The 15,605-nt window shown below is 35.5% G+C and overlaps 4 protein-coding genes across 4 annotated transcripts; all 4 read right to left on the reverse strand.

The window, feature by feature from the left end:
- Window positions 1-1,597: 1,597 nt before the first annotated feature.
- LOC6047264 (probable G-protein coupled receptor Mth-like 4) lies at window positions 1,598-2,800 on the reverse strand. The gene is made up of 3 exons (XM_038263070.1): window positions 2,543-2,800; window positions 2,075-2,476; window positions 1,598-2,018 (listed from the first exon to the last, which is right to left on the reverse strand). Exons 1-3 carry the CDS (start codon window positions 2,667-2,669, stop codon window positions 1,663-1,665), a joined length of 885 nt encoding a protein of 294 aa, XP_038118998.1. The 5' UTR covers window positions 2,670-2,800; the 3' UTR covers window positions 1,598-1,662.
- Window positions 2,801-5,907: 3,107 nt separating this feature from the next.
- Window positions 5,908-6,414, reverse strand: LOC119770145. The gene is made up of 2 exons (XM_038264516.1): window positions 6,364-6,414; window positions 5,908-6,304 (listed from the first exon to the last, which is right to left on the reverse strand). Exon 2 carries the CDS (start codon window positions 6,288-6,290, stop codon window positions 5,955-5,957), a length of 336 nt encoding a protein of 111 aa, XP_038120444.1. The 5' UTR covers window positions 6,291-6,304; window positions 6,364-6,414; the 3' UTR covers window positions 5,908-5,954.
- A 2,308-nt stretch (window positions 6,415-8,722) lies between these two features.
- Window positions 8,723-10,070, reverse strand: LOC6047263 (probable G-protein coupled receptor Mth-like 3). Its single transcript, XM_038261210.1, has 5 exons — window positions 10,062-10,070; window positions 9,877-9,991; window positions 9,376-9,786; window positions 8,957-9,314; window positions 8,723-8,894 (listed from the first exon to the last, which is right to left on the reverse strand). Exons 1-5 carry the CDS (start codon window positions 10,068-10,070, stop codon window positions 8,729-8,731), a joined length of 1,059 nt encoding a protein of 352 aa, XP_038117138.1. The 3' UTR covers window positions 8,723-8,728.
- Window positions 10,071-11,751: 1,681 nt separating this feature from the next.
- LOC119770124 (G-protein coupled receptor Mth2-like) lies at window positions 11,752-15,574 on the reverse strand. The gene is made up of 5 exons (XM_038264462.1): window positions 14,927-15,574; window positions 14,738-14,867; window positions 12,412-12,825; window positions 11,984-12,347; window positions 11,752-11,924 (listed from the first exon to the last, which is right to left on the reverse strand). The coding sequence occupies exons 1-5, from the start codon at window positions 15,407-15,409 to the stop codon at window positions 11,771-11,773; spliced, it is 1,545 nt and encodes a 514-aa protein (XP_038120390.1). The 5' UTR covers window positions 15,410-15,574; the 3' UTR covers window positions 11,752-11,770.
- Between the last annotated feature and the right edge of the window lie 31 nt (window positions 15,575-15,605).

Raw genomic sequence — 15,605 nt, forward strand, 5'->3', positions numbered from 1 at the left:
ATTTTTCTAATAATTATCCTTGTTCCGCCTTATTTTTGTAAAATTTGCCAATTTAGTAAAAATTAAAACAGCAAATTTTCAAAATTCCTTTTGAAAACGCAATTTAATTTAAAAAAAATAATAATATAAAATTTTAAATAACAAGCTAAGTCTCAACATTTGCATGCAAAAAGTGTTTTAAAATGCATTTTACACTAGTTCAGTGGTTTTAAAAGTAAAATTTGACGAAACCAAAAAAAAATGAAAAAAAAACTTAATGCGATATAAAACATCAAAAATTTTCAAAAATTCAAAACATGTTTAAATCAACCCAAACATGCTTAAAAATAATTTCAAACGCAGGGGAATGCATTTTGAATCAATTTCAACTTGCACTAAAATTTCCATTGAAATTTTGAAATGCTTTGAAAAAAAAAAAATTTTCCTCTGATTTTTCGGGCCAACTTTGGTGGGGAGGGGGTTTGACAAAAACTTTAAATAAAATTTGTACCAGCCTTATCAAAAAAAGCGAGATTTGACGAAAACAAAAATTCTAGCGAAAAAAAAGCTTTTTTCCGTACTGTACATCGACAGCTTTCAAAAGTTCAAAACATTTTACAACTAACCCAAACATGCTAAAAATGAATGATGAAATTTATTTCAGATGATTGCACTTAAATTTTGAAGTTTTTTGAAAAAAAAAATTGCCCCTTAATTTTTCACGCCGATTTTGAAGGGTGACAAAAACTTTTGAAAATATTTGTTTCAGCCTTATTTATAAAAAAAATCAGATCAGATAGTTTTGATTGTAAACTCCATGTATCAGACCCAAATGACTCTAGAGTTAAGTAGTCGTTAATCGCAAATAAATAATTTAAAAACATGCCACAGATTTTTCATTGTTAAAGCCAGTTTATAAAAAAATAATATTTTATATTACACCTAAATAGTCTTCACAATCCTTAACCAAATATTAAGTTACTATGTTTTCAAATCTTGTTCCACGCTTTTTCTTGTAAACATGTCGAACAATTTGTTTGGAATAATTGATGGTTTTATAAAAAAAATGCTTTGAAAAATTCCAACGTAACACTTTGAAATATGTGGATAAAGCAAACAGTCAAATATTCGAACATTTTATCCCATGGGTGTGCTTTTGCAAAAAGCTTACGTTCCAAAGCAAGAATTAGATAACTTGTAGTGCGCATGCCCGACAAAAAAAAAAGTTCACGCTATTCGACCACAGATGGCACAGAAAAAAGTTTATCAAGTTTCTAGTTGAACAGCGTTAGAGGAAATGAAACTTGACTGTGTCGTTACCACAAAATCATGAAGTCAATCAATATTTCAAATGTAATAATAAACCTGGTGTTACATCTTATTGATTTTTTAACGGTTCATCGGGGTTTTTTGTTTGAGGTAATAATTTAGACAATTTGCGTTTAAAAATATTGTTTTATGTACAAATCATCAAACATTTAAATTGATATAATAGAAAATAAAGATGAAGTTCGAGCAAAACAAAAATCATTTTCAACCCATTAAATGGATTCACAGCACTCGGTTAAGCGAGGTTTATTTGCATTCGTCGTCATTAACTCATCAGTCGTCATTTTGGAAAAGTGGTCGTTAGTCAGGTTTTCGTTTCAAGATCTTGGGTCATTTTTAACAATCGTTCGACACTTAATGCGACCTTCCGCACCACTGATCAACGTGACGGTTGCAAATGAACAGGAAGAATATAATCACCCCCAGCATGTACACCGAAACGTTGGACATAAAGTACAGCCACTCGTAATCCTCCATGGCCCACGAGAACATGTCCAGCCCAAACGAGATGATCATCGCAATGAAGATCAGCACCGTCAACCCAAAGCGCTCGTGGTCGAGCTTGGTGTCGGTGCGGATGGTGTCCTCCGGTTGGTTGACAATTTTGTTGACCTTCAGCTTAGTCTTCACCAGCAGAACCACGTTCACCACCATCAGCAGCGTCATCGGCAGGAAGAAGTACAGCAGATCGGCGGTTTGATTTTCGTTGCCTGAAGAAGGGAAGTGGTTTTGGAGGGAGGTTGTTGGAGAATTGACCAAAACTTACCGATGGCACATCCCCAGAACGTAAACGGTGGCTTGAGTTTCTCTTCCAGAATGTTCAAATTGTTCAGCGTCAGACAGATGGCCAGGTAAGCCCCCGGAAGACCCCACCCGTATAGGCAATATCTGGCCAAGCTTCGAGTGCGACCGCTGAACACCGCGTAGCAATCGTAACACATGACGTTGAACCAGCAAATGCAAACTATTATGGAGAACCCGAGCATGTATCCCAACGCCGAGCACGGTATAGCCGTTACGTGGGAGTTCATGATCACGAAGCTAAAGTACAGCGTTATCAGTCCAGCGAGAAAACTTGGCAGCGCCCAACCGTAGATCGAACGAATCTGGGGGATTCGAATGTGCAAATATAGCACGATCAGCATCATCAAAATGCAGCAAACACCGGCTAAAAGAATACGAAAGAGAACACATTTGAGCAACACTCACGCATGGCTTCAAAAGTGCGACTTACTCAAGATATACGGATAGGGTAGAATATCTTCCTCCAAGACATCTTTAGGAGCTGCTTTCTCTGGATCTGCTGCTACTAGCGTTGCCATCAGCAACATTAGCACACAATCTTTTAACTTAATCCTCATATCTCAAATCGATATCACTACACAAAAATAAAGTAAATTCAACCCGAAGGGACAAAATTTCACAGTCTAGTTTGGAAGTCAAGATCAGAATGACACCGCGAGACAAGCGCCGTGGTTGTTTTTGTCTGGCTTTGATAAGTGCGCGATCGCGATCGCCTAAAAATAAAAATTTCATTCATTCGCTCTGGGTGCGGGTGATCGTCGTCCGTGGATCGACGACGACGACGACGACGCCGTTGGTGAAATGAACCGTGATGGGGGTGAAAGCATTCGCGGGAAGAACGCGTAATGACAGCGAATTTGTAGGTACGTTTGATCGTTACTATAAGCAAATCGTCATTGTCGTTCTATCTTGTCGCACGTCCATTTTGGGCCAAATTGAGTTAAGAACGCCAGCTTGCAATGCATCTCTTTTTGACCTTCACAGATTCCCAAAATTCGATTTCAATCCTGAGACATTTAATAAAAACCGAAAAAAAACTCCGTGCATTGTTGTCACTTTTCATTTGAAAAAAGTCTCCACCTTGTCGTGCTATCTTGACACAGCCTGAAAATTGAGGTCAGAACGCTTTTAACACACGTACATGCCCGACAACCGTAACCATTTGTAATTATAACTCGGGACTCCAGCAACCAAATTCAACCAAACTTCAGGACAATGCACAAATTGCTTAACCAAACAAAACGTGTTTGTTATTGTTTACATTTAGTGCTATATTTTTTGAGGTCAAACATGAAAACCCATTTTTCTCGGAACGTCAAAAAGCGACGTGCGACAAGATAGCACGACAATGTAGAATTGATGGTGAACTAATTAATGTGAAATAAATGGGATTTGAACTCAGTGGTGTCCAAAATTATAGATTAAAAATCAAAACTAATTTTTCGAATATCAAACGTCCAAGACTGTGTGTCCCGATTTGTCCCAGATGACGATATTTTATATTTTAGTTTTGTAGAGAGCGTTCTTGTATCACGTAACGCAGGGGTTGACGGTAGTGTTTGGGGGAGGGAACGTCTTAAAACACCAAATGAATAAATTCGTGATACAAGAACGCTCCCATACTCCCATAGTGGAGGAATGGGGAGGGAGCATCAGGGTAGTGGATAGCATGTAGTAGTGGCAGAAAATGAATGTGGTAACGTGGACAACATGTATCATTTAATGAAAACCCAATCTTTTCTTATTTTGGGGTTTCCTTAGGAATAAGTAACTCATGAAATCTTGTTTACTTTTATATTTATTTATTCAATATATGATTATTATATTTTCAAAGCATATGAATTATGAGAAATTTTGAAAATTGGCACTTTTCATGAAAAACATTGTTATCTCGACTCTGGAGTGTTGAAATTTACTTTTTCTCTTTGAGAAAAATGTTCGTGGAAAATTTTTGTACAAACTGCATGCATTGAAAAAATAAATTACCTATAATTAAATGAGCATTTGTTTTTTTTTCTTGTCCAAGAAAACATGTATTCAACATAATAATCTATCATTTAAGAAGTGAGCATCTAGAATTACATAATCTTAAAATGGTACAGACTAATCAGCACTATTACTATCGTTATTATTATTATTATTATTATTATTATTGTTAAAAAAACGGAATCCATTCGCCACCTTGAAAAACAAATAATAAATAATAAGAGAGCAATTCTCTGAGATTTCGGTCATTCGATATTTTTAGTATTTTTTAATCCGGCTGAAACTTTTTTGGTGCCTTCGGTATGCCCAAAGAAGCCATTTTGCATCATTAGTTTGCCCATAAAATTTTCCATACAAATTTGGCAACTGTCCATACAAAAATGATATGTAAAAATTCAAAAATCCGTGCCTTTTGAAGGTATTTTTGATCGATTTGGTGTCTTCGGCAAAGTTGTATATATGGATGAGGACTACACTGAAAAAATATGATACACGGTGAAAAAATATTCGGTGATTGACTTTGATTGACTTTTTGTCACTAAAACTTGATTTGCAAAAAAACACTTTTTTTCTGATATGTTTTAGGGGACTTGATGCCAACTTTTTAGAAATTTCCAGAATGGGCGAAAAATCTTTGACCGAGTTATGATTTTTAGAATCAATACAATTTTTTAATTTCATTTTCGAATTCGAATTTGCATTCAAAAAGTACTGAAGTGAAATTTTGATAAAGTGCGCCGTTTTCAAGTTATAGTTATTTTAGGTAACTTTTTTCAAAAAAGACGCAGTAATTTATTTTTTAAATTCTCTATATTTTGCTTTTTTGAACTTTGTTGATACGACCCTTAGTTGCAGAGATATTGCCATGCAAAGGTTTAAAAACAGGAAAATTTATGTTTTTTAATCTCACCCAAAAAACCCACCATTTTCTAACGTCGTTATCTCAGCAACTAATGGTCCGATTTTCAATGTTAAAATATGTAACATTCGTGAAATTTTCTGATCTTTTCGAAAAAAATATGTTCAAATTTTTTAAATCAAGACTAACATTTCAAAAAGGTTAAACAATCAATATTAGGCCTATAAAAAAAATATTGACGGATTTTTTTTTTCGAGAAAAAAAAAGTTTTACGATGCTGTACATTGGCATTCCATTAAAAAAAATCATTGCCCAAACATGCTAAATATGATTGTTAATGCAGAAAAATGCATTTTAGATTGTTTTAAGTTGATTAGAACTCTGATTCCATTATTTTTTTTTTTAAATTAAATAAAAATGCATCCTGATTTTTCCTACCAATTTTGAAGGAGGGCTTAGTAGCAGCAAATATTTTTCAAAATTGCCCCCCTTCAATGTTGGCTTGAAAAATCAGAGAGCAATACCGGTTTTTTTTTCAAAAACATCAAAACTAGAGGTAGGCAAAAAAAGAACGAGCCGCTCAAAGAGCCGGTTCATTTAAAAGAGCGATCGAATCATAGCTCACAAAAAAAGAACCGCGGTTCTTTTATTGAGTTCCGGTCTTTTGAAAAAACCGTTCCAAGAAGGAATAATTTTTAAACTTGTTATATTTAAAAATAATTTATTGAATTCCCAGCAAATTGTAGCCTTAAATTTGTTTTTGAGAATTGAAATACAATTTCAATTATTTCAATGCTAATAAAAAAAATCCCAACATTATACCTTGGTGTACTTTTTCAAGTACTCCAGGATAAAAACGGCATGTTAATGAAAGGCTATTTCCCGACATTTTCAGAACTGAATCGTTATATTTCATTGGGGTTAAAATCGGTTAAAAAAATCATTTGATCATCAGTTTATTGGTCTCCTCATACTTTTTTTTTCTACTAAATCTTTTTCAACGAGATCTTCCGCACCACTGATCAACGTGGCGATTGCAGATAAACAGGAAAAAGATGACCACCCCCACGACATAGAACGAGACGCTGGACAGGAAGTACAACACGTGGTTGTCCGGGAAAGCCCATGAAAGCACGTTCAGCGCGAAAGAAAGTGCCAACACGACGGAAATCAGCACGGTCAGGAAGAACCGCTCGCGATCGAGCTTGGTGTCGGTTCGAATGGTATCCTCGGGCTGGCTGGCAATCTGGTTGATTCGCAGCTTGGTCTTCACCAGCAAACAGAAACTGGCCAGCATCAGGAACGACAGCGGCAGGACGTAGTACAGCAGCATTGCGGTATCGTTGCCTGGAATGTTGAATGGAAATTTAACAAAACTGTAATAAAAAGATGGTAATTAAACTCACCAAAAGAACAAATCCATATAGCGAAAGGTGGTTTAAATGTTACATCTTCAATCAAGTTATTCAAAGCCATACAGATTATCAGATATGCTCCAAGAATTCCCCAACCGTACAAGCAACACCTGATAACACTCATTTTTTGGCCACTAAATGCGGCATAGCTTTCATAGCACATAACGGAGAACCAATAAACGCTCACAATTATTGAAAATCCAATCATGTATCCAATAATCGAGCATGGAATCAAAGTCTCGGTTGAGTACAGAATTATTAAACTAAAGTAGAGTGAAATCATTCCTACGAGAAAACTTGATAGAGAGCATTTGAAAATTGCACGTATTGTAGGTATTCTTATGTGCAAATAAAGAACAATTAACATCATCAAAATGCAGCAAACGCCAGCTGAAAAATATGAAGTTCCAGTTACATCTTTTCTAAATAATCTAATTCATCTTATACTCAAAATATCCGGATATGGCACATAGTCTTCGAAAACTAGCGTTGTATCATTCAATGCATCACTTGAATTCGTAATCATTGAAAATTCTTCTGCAGCTGCTATTGTTGCCATTAGCAGCAGCAATATTACATTCCTCAAATTGGCTATCATGATATCCCCGAAAATTCTCGACAAACTACCAACACGCTCGGAAGTCAAACACAAAATGACAACCGGGGCGTTTTGTCTGCTCGATTAGTGAAAGATGAAACAGCTAAAAATAAAATCACAGTCTGTGCACAGTAAAAATTGTTATAAACGTGAAGACTTCTATCATCACCATGATTTTTTGTTCAAAGATATACATTTTGCGTCGCTATCAATATTTTCACAAATTCCTTCTACAAGTTGTTTAGAATAGTGCCCTACACACGGAAGAGAAGAGTTCCCAAAATCGTGAACACCCGTTCACGAAATTCGGAACCACGAACAAAGTGTTCAAATGCCAAGGTACGATTTTCAAAAACCTACCATGGCGTTTGAACACTTTTTTCGTGGTTCCAAATTTCATGAACGGATGTTCACGATTTTGATAAAACACTTTTTTCTCCGTGCACATGCTGATACTTTTTGGTAACGATTATCCCATTGCTTGCGAAGTTATGGAAATCGTCATTAATCAATGATGCCAACTAAGGGAAATATACCCATTTTAAGCATAATAAGCGGTCGTGTTTGAATGATGCTGAATAATCTGGAGTGTTCCTTAAAATTCACTAAAACCAAATACACCAACGAGTAGAGCAACTTTTTGTGAAAATTTCTGTTTATTTTCACTTTTATTAAAAGTTATGCTATTCCTTTTACAAGCATTTTAAAAAAATATTTCAAAAACGCAATCTAATCAGTCGTGTGCATTGGGCCACGCCCATTTTTCTATTTTCAGCTTAGTTCTTTTTTTCTTCCAACGCTCGTTTGGGTCTGCTTCGTGCTGCCAAAATTGATGAAATTTTGAGCGAACACTCACGAAAAGTAGCATTTATAGAGAAAGTTTCCTGGCAACACCACAAGCGCTGCTGGTGGTGTTGGTGGCCACCCTTTGTTCTTTATTTGCCTTCGCTTCTCGCTCGGTTTTCTTTAGCCTTCGATTGGAATGGGTAGTCAAAATTGAAACGTCAAAAGACTCAGCGCGTTTGTTTTTTTTCTGGCGCTTGAAAATTATTTGCATGTTTCGCGATTATTTTTCAAGTGAGTGACTAACTAATGTGCAAAAGAACATGTTGCCGGTAGTTGGAAGCAATTTTATATCTTAAGCGCTTTGAAAACGTTAGCGCAAGTGAAAAGATATTTATGGCAACTTTCGTTGAGCAGTCTTGCGTGTGGATGTGTGTGCCGCCAAAATGATGAGAAATGGTCTCGCAAAATAGAAATTATGATCGAAAGTGCATTAAATTTGATCTTTTTGGCCAGTAAATGGTAAACTTTTACGTGCTTACTCGAGGCGAAATTTAAATTTTGAAGCACAATTGATTTAGATCAAAAATTCTTTCAGTGGCTTCACACGGAGAAAACAGAGTTCCCAAAATCGTGAACAAGCGTTCATGAAAATGGGAACCACGAACAAAGTGTTCAAATCCCATGGTACGATTTTGAAAAACACTTTGTTCGTGGTTCCCATTTTCATGAACGCTTGTTCACGATTCTGGGAACTCTGTTTTCTCCGTGCAAGAAGGCAACAACCGGCTCATGCTGATTAATTTTGGAGCAGAAATTCGTTAAATTGAATTCAATACAAAGCATTTTAGAATGATGATCAATTTTTCAAAAATGATCAATGGTCTCAACTTAAAAGTGTTATTTTATGTATTTTTGAGCATTTTTATTTTGTGAAATTAGACATTTTTCTCAAATAACAACAGCTTAATTGTACTAATGAAGATCCTCATAAAAGTATGTGCTGTCTGAATGATTCCCTAATGTTGGCTCCTTCCCACTCAACTGACGCATCGGAATGACTGCGTTATTAACACTGATGCAACTTGTTGAAACTGTGTAACTGGATTTATTTCGGTTCTGGAACTTGTCGTTGCCCATCCTGGAAAAAAAGAAGAAAAAAATTACATGGAAATCGGAATAAGCACCAAAAACTCAAAATACCTTTCAACAATCATCTGCTTGACGCTGGTTTTGCACACAAACATGAGGAAAATTATCAACCCAAGCCAAGAATTCATGTGAAGAAAATCATCCATACATGAGCCCTCGGGGCAAGCGATAAAGGAAGCCACCTCAAATATCCACGAGACTCCCATCACGACAAACAGCCGCAGGTACAGGTGGATTCGGTAACGATCCTCAACGGAACTGTGCCGTCGCGAGCCTCGCTGTAAAGCTACATCCGTTGCACGTTGAACTCTCAAGATGCGAATTGCTGTCATCACGAAAAAGAAAATATTGACCAGAACCAGCACCATCATTAGCGAGTACAGATAGATAGCCGCGGCTGTTAGATCACCTGAAAAATAATTTGATGAAATGTTACACATAAAAAGAATACTATTTTTCAAAAAAAATACCAAAGTAGCAATGATCCGCGGTTATGTTTGGTCTGAAATCCTCGGGAACAAAACTCGTATTGTCGATCAAAACTATCAGTCCCAGCAGGAGCATCGGACAACCCCATGCATACAAGGAATATTTCAGAAATCTTTTTCTTTCGACTTTTTTGACAATATCACTGCCAAACTTCCAGAAAATATCGAAGCACAGCACGTTCAGCCAGAAAAATCCAGCCATAATCCAGAAATATTGGTAATAGTAGCAGTAGTACAATTTATAATCCAACTTTGTAAAGACAAGCAATGTGTAGCTGCAAAGCATCGAGAAAACATAGCAAATGAAACATTTTCCATGGACGTTACGTAGCTCTGGGATGCACAAATAGATGATAAGTGTGAGTAACATAAAGACTATCGACGTGATGTTGGCTGAAAAAAAAATAAAGTTAATGTACTAAATAAATGTAACAAATAGTGTAATAATGAATAAATAAAAATCTTATGTTTAGCTCATCTTACCAACAGTTATCACCGTTCCTTTAAGATCATCAGAAATTTCGGACAATATATGTGATCTATTGAAGCAATATGACTGTTGCGACACTGTTACCACCGAAGAACTTACATGTCCAATCTGAAAAGGGGAAATGGTTATCATTTTTCCCAAGCAACGGAAAAATAAATCTTCTTTATGTTACACTCACACTATTCATACTCCACTCGTCTTGATAAAATCCAAATCTATTTTTTCCGTAAGGATATCTTAAAGCTTTCCACAGCGAACTATTCCCAATCAAATCCACCTCGTAGACCGCTCCAGATTGATTAACGACGTCGACCAGCAGCTCCTTAAACTCAGGATCGATGCAAGTGGGAATGCCATTGACATCCGAGTACGTGTGACAGCAAAGCCACACACAGTTCGTCACCTGACAGATGCATCCCCGGTAGTAGGAACTGTTCAGAACGATCCGGTTGTTCGATTGAAACGTGTAGTTGATCAAGGCGTAATTTTGGGGTTTGTAAAGCAAGTTATTGTGACGAATGCTCCCATCGGGGTAGATTCTTTTGCTTTCCGTTATATTGATTGAGTCCATAAATTCACATGGTAGATCGGTTCTATATTCACCGAGCACCAGTGAAATACAAAACGCGAAAATTTGGATGGTTAAAAGTTTCCCAAAAATATCCATTGATTGTAATATTTTTTTAATTTAAACCACAAAACCCTCCGCACCGACCACGCTGTAACTAATGACTGCCGCATGTAGAATTCGCCATATAAAGAAGTTACAAGTTTATCAGTAATATTTTTCAAGGCAATTTCCACAGAAAGTTGCCTTGGTAGAAACCAACGTTAAATTAGTAAGCAGTGCTATGTCATTGCGAATTCCAATTCAAATGAAGTTAAAAAAGTTGAATATTTCTTGTTCAAAAATACAAAAATAGTTTTAAAATTGCGGCCATTTCCCGTTACTCAACTGTCAAACATCGAGAGATATGTAATTTTACGGGAATCTCGAGCAGACGGAAATAACGTGGGAATAACATTTTTTTGATATTTGATAATACTAAGCCAATAACATTTCATGTTATTTATAACAAGATTTGTTATTCGCAGTTATGATTTTTTTGTTATTGGATTGTTATTGTAATAACAAACTAATAACATTTTAAGTTATTCTTCGAACAAATTTTTGTTATTATTTTTTGTTATTTTAACAACTAATCCGATCATCCCGATAACAGTTGGAGGTATTCTTCCATAACGAAAAATGTTATTCCAAATTTGTTTTGGCTTTCAACCAATATCAGACAAATAACAAATTTTGTAATGATAACATAAACTGTTATTAAACACTTTTGCAAAAATTGGTTTTTCCAGAAGATTCCATTACACTTTCTGTTATTTTAACAGTATTTGTTATTGAATGGCATTAATTTTGTTATTACCGTCTGCTCGGGTTTGCGGGAGTGTTTTAAAAATAATAAGCTCCAAACAAAGCTAACCAGTTGAAAAATATTCCTAAACTAAATTGAAATCATATTAATGTTCCCGGTTTACGGTATTTCTAAACAATGCCATTAGTGTAAAAATAAATATAAGCATTATATTTTTGATTTTTTTTTTAAACCGTTTTCAAATTTGTCTATTCCTGAGTTCTCATTTAAACAAACCGGGATGGGCGAACTGGTAATTTAATTTAATACAAAGAGTTAGATTAACGTTATTATAATCATCAAAGAATATTCTATTTTAAATCGACCTTGCCGATCATTATGTCAACGAGTTTATCACTAAATTGTTTAGACTCACTGGATGTACATTAAACAATCTTTTCATCGGTAAGATTATATAAATTTCATGTGTAATTTGATTCAATTATATAATAAAAAAAACATTGATTTACAATTAAGAATATCTATCGTTTGAATACTTTTCCAGACAGGACTCCATTCTGCTCATCTGACGTAGTGGAACGGTTGCTTCCCTTGTACTACTTGTAACACTGGTCGAAATTGTGTAGTTCGATTTACTGCGACTCAGGGGGCTGTCCTTTGATATCCTATAATTATTAAAGTATATTACTTGAATTGAAAACCTATAAATAAATAATCCAGCTACCTCTTGAGAATCATCTGCTTCACGTTGGTCTTGCACACAAACATCAGGAAAATAAACACCCCAAGCAGACAGTTCAGGATATCGGTAACAAGCATGCAAGATCCTTCCGGGCAAACGCCAAAGGAAATCACCTCGAACATCCACATGACGCCCATCACGACAAACAGCCGCAAGTACAGGTGGATTCTGTAACGATTTTCACTTGAGTTGTGGCGTCGTGAGCCACGCTGTAAAATCGCATCCGTTGCACGTTGGATTCCGATGATGCGAGATAGCGTTATCACGAAGAATAGTAGATTGACAGGGATCAGCACCAGCAATATGGAGTACAAATAAATGAAGGCTTTCACTCTACTGTGTTCACCTGCAATTAGATAATATCGTTGTGAAACATACACGTTAAGTTATGACCAAGAAGTGAAGCATACCTCCAAAATAGCAATGATACGCGGATATCTGTGGCCGGAAATCCTCGGGAACAAAACTCGTATTGTCGATCAAAGCTAGCAGTCCCAGCAGGATCAGCGGACACCCCCACGCATACAACGAATAGTACAGGAACCTTCTTCTTTCCCCTTGTTTGACCACACCACTGCTGAACGTCCAGAAAATGTCGAAGCAAAGCACGTTCAGCCAGAAAAATCCAGCCATGGTCCAGAAGTAAAGGTGGTAGTAGCAGTAGTACAGCTTATCATCCAACTTTGAGTAGAGCATAATTGAGTAACAGAAAATCATCGCAAAGATATAGCTTATGAGACATTTCCCGTGGAGATTACGCAGCTCCGGTATGCACAGGTAAATCAATAGAGTGACCAACATAAACGGAAGGGATATGGAGAGGGCTGGAAAAAAAAGATAACTTTGCTATATCAGAGTAAAATAATGTAAAAAGAAAATGATAGAACATGAAACTGTGTTAACATTGCAATGGAAAGTTATGAGTTATTTATGAAATATGAGTTGATTATTTAAAAATACAAATTATTATCAATGTCCAATCCCCCGGAGATAAAAAATTCAACTAATTTCCCGGGAAATTTGAAATTTTTCAAAATATATTCTGATTTCGCTTCTGATTAATATTTTGTAACAAAATTGTATATGTAGAAAAAGCATCATTACTGGTCAAAATGAGTGTGAGGATAAATTAATGGCTTAAACTGCTTGAAAAAAAAATCACACAACTTTAAGAAAATATACAAATTCTAATTTTATATGCTGTCTTTGACTTCGTATCAAGTATAAAAAATGCCATTCGTATTTTTTGTTGTGAAGTATTATCATTTTAATCAATGTGTTTGGAAATTAAGTAAGATTCATGCCCCACAACCAAACAAAATGCTTTTAAATGTGTATAAAATGCTTTTAAACATTGACAGATAAAGTTGGTATAAAAAATGCATAAAATATGTTTTTTCACGGCAAATAACGTTTTCCAGAAAACTACTAAACAATTTTTTCTTGCCCAGCCTTCAAAGACAATCTTATGGAAAATTAGACGAGCTTTCCGGTAAAAATATTTACAAGACTGAAAATTCAAGTCTGTCATAAAGAAATTGTCAGAAACCATAAAAAAACCATTTCTTTCAACATTTATATTTTTAAAACCGATGTAACATCACAAGAATTGGACTTAGGACAGTGGTCGATATGGATACTTTTATATAAAATTTTCTGGAAAATCGATTCCCATATTCGATTATTGAAAAATTTTACGTTTAGAGCACTTTTCAAAAACACAAATTCAGTAAATGATTTTTATATTTATTTAGGTGAGTCTTTTTGTATTATCTTAGGCTATTTTCACAAAAAAATTTAACGAAAAAAATCGTAAGCTCACCTTCAAATTTGATTTTTAAACATAAAAATCCAAAAATGTCATAGAAATTGCATGTTTTTTTCTTTCAGTGTGTTTTTTTCGGAAAGCCCGTCAAATTTCCTACCAGTTTGTTTTTGACCTCTTTTTGATACGATGCAACGGCTTCGAGATACAGAAATATTTAAATTACGAAATACAAAAATATTTAAAACATTTACGCCCTTCTCAAATGTCATTATCGTGTGCTACTGGCTCCATATACACAAAAATGGCTTATATAAGCGTAAGATAACATGTCGAAAAAGTTTTATTGTAATCGGAGAGGGTCCGGTACAACCGATTCCCTATTTGGCATGGAATTGCTCTAAAATAGTTTATTTTCATTCAGCTATTAGCTTTATTTTTATTGTCCAACAAATAAGAAAGAATTATTCCCATTTGTGAATACTTCAGAAATAATTATTATCTCAATTAAAGCTAGACAATAATTAAATAATTATTATCTCAATTTAAGCTTGACATGCAATTTACAGACAAGCAGATTAGTTTAATATGAACAGTCAATTGAAATGAATTAAATCAAATAAGGTTTTCTCATTCATATTTCTTGTATATTTTCAAAACATTGGTGCCAAAAAAATAGGAAAATGTATACTTCCGCTTGAATTTCGGAAATTGTAAATTTCCCGGGAAACAAGAAATTTTTTTTTAGGGAAATCCCTGGAATTTCCGAGATTTTTTTTCCCGGGACGGAAAGCTGGACGCTCTATTGGGGAGGTATAGAGTGTCAAAGGGAGGGTTACGTTCCCTACAAAAAAAATGTATAGATGTTGTCTTACGAGAGATGGGGAAGGAGTTTAAAAAAATGCGTTTCGTAACAACAAAACGCTCCATACGAAACCATACTGTTTGTGCACTGTACATATGATACTTACAAGCAATTTGAGATAACCTTTCACTGTCATCCAAATCTTTGCCACTATATGACAAAATAAAAGAATGTTCCAAACAGTATTCTTCTTGGAATATTTCCATGGATTTTTCATGGGAATGTACAAATCCAGTCTACAAAGAGTTAAAAAATAATTACTTTTTTTCAATTTAAATCCTCGCCACCAACATACACTGTTCATGCTCCACAGCCCTTCTTCTATTTCAAATAGACTAGATTCAACCAATCTGGGAACTTTGAAAAACGAACTGTTTCCAATCACATCCACCTCATAGGAAACTCCGGATTGATCAACGAGGTTGACCAGCAGCTGCTCAGTGTACTCGGGATAGGTACAGGTGGGAACGCCATCAACGTCCTGGTACTCATCACAGCAAAGCCACACACAGTTCGTCACCTGGCAGATGCACCCTCGAAAGTAGTATTCTTCCGAGGGAATGGTTCTACTGGAATTGGCTAAGTAGTTTATCCGAGCGTAGTTTTCTGGTGTGTAGAGGAGGTTATTGTGGAGAATGTTGCCGTTCTGGTGTATTCCTTCCGTTATGTTGATCGAATCGGAATATTTACAAGGTAAATTTTCTTCACTTTCACCTAACACTAGCGATACATATAACGACAGTATTTTGATAAATATGAGTTTGCTTGAAGATCTCATTTTTCTATAATAGTATCACAATTTGATTTCACTTTAGACCTGTTCACGCCAGCCACGATTTAACTTATGATTGTCGCATATGCAATCTTGCATATGAACTTTATCGGTGACTGTCAAAGGAATTTCCCAGTATAAGAAACCTCTTTGGTAGAAACCGTTACTGAATCATCATGAAATATTGTTTCAATCCAACTAA

This window comes from Culex quinquefasciatus, chromosome 3 (genome assembly GCF_015732765.1).
Source record: "Culex quinquefasciatus strain JHB chromosome 3, VPISU_Cqui_1.0_pri_paternal, whole genome shotgun sequence".
NCBI lineage: Eukaryota > Metazoa > Arthropoda > Insecta > Diptera > Culicidae > Culex > Culex quinquefasciatus.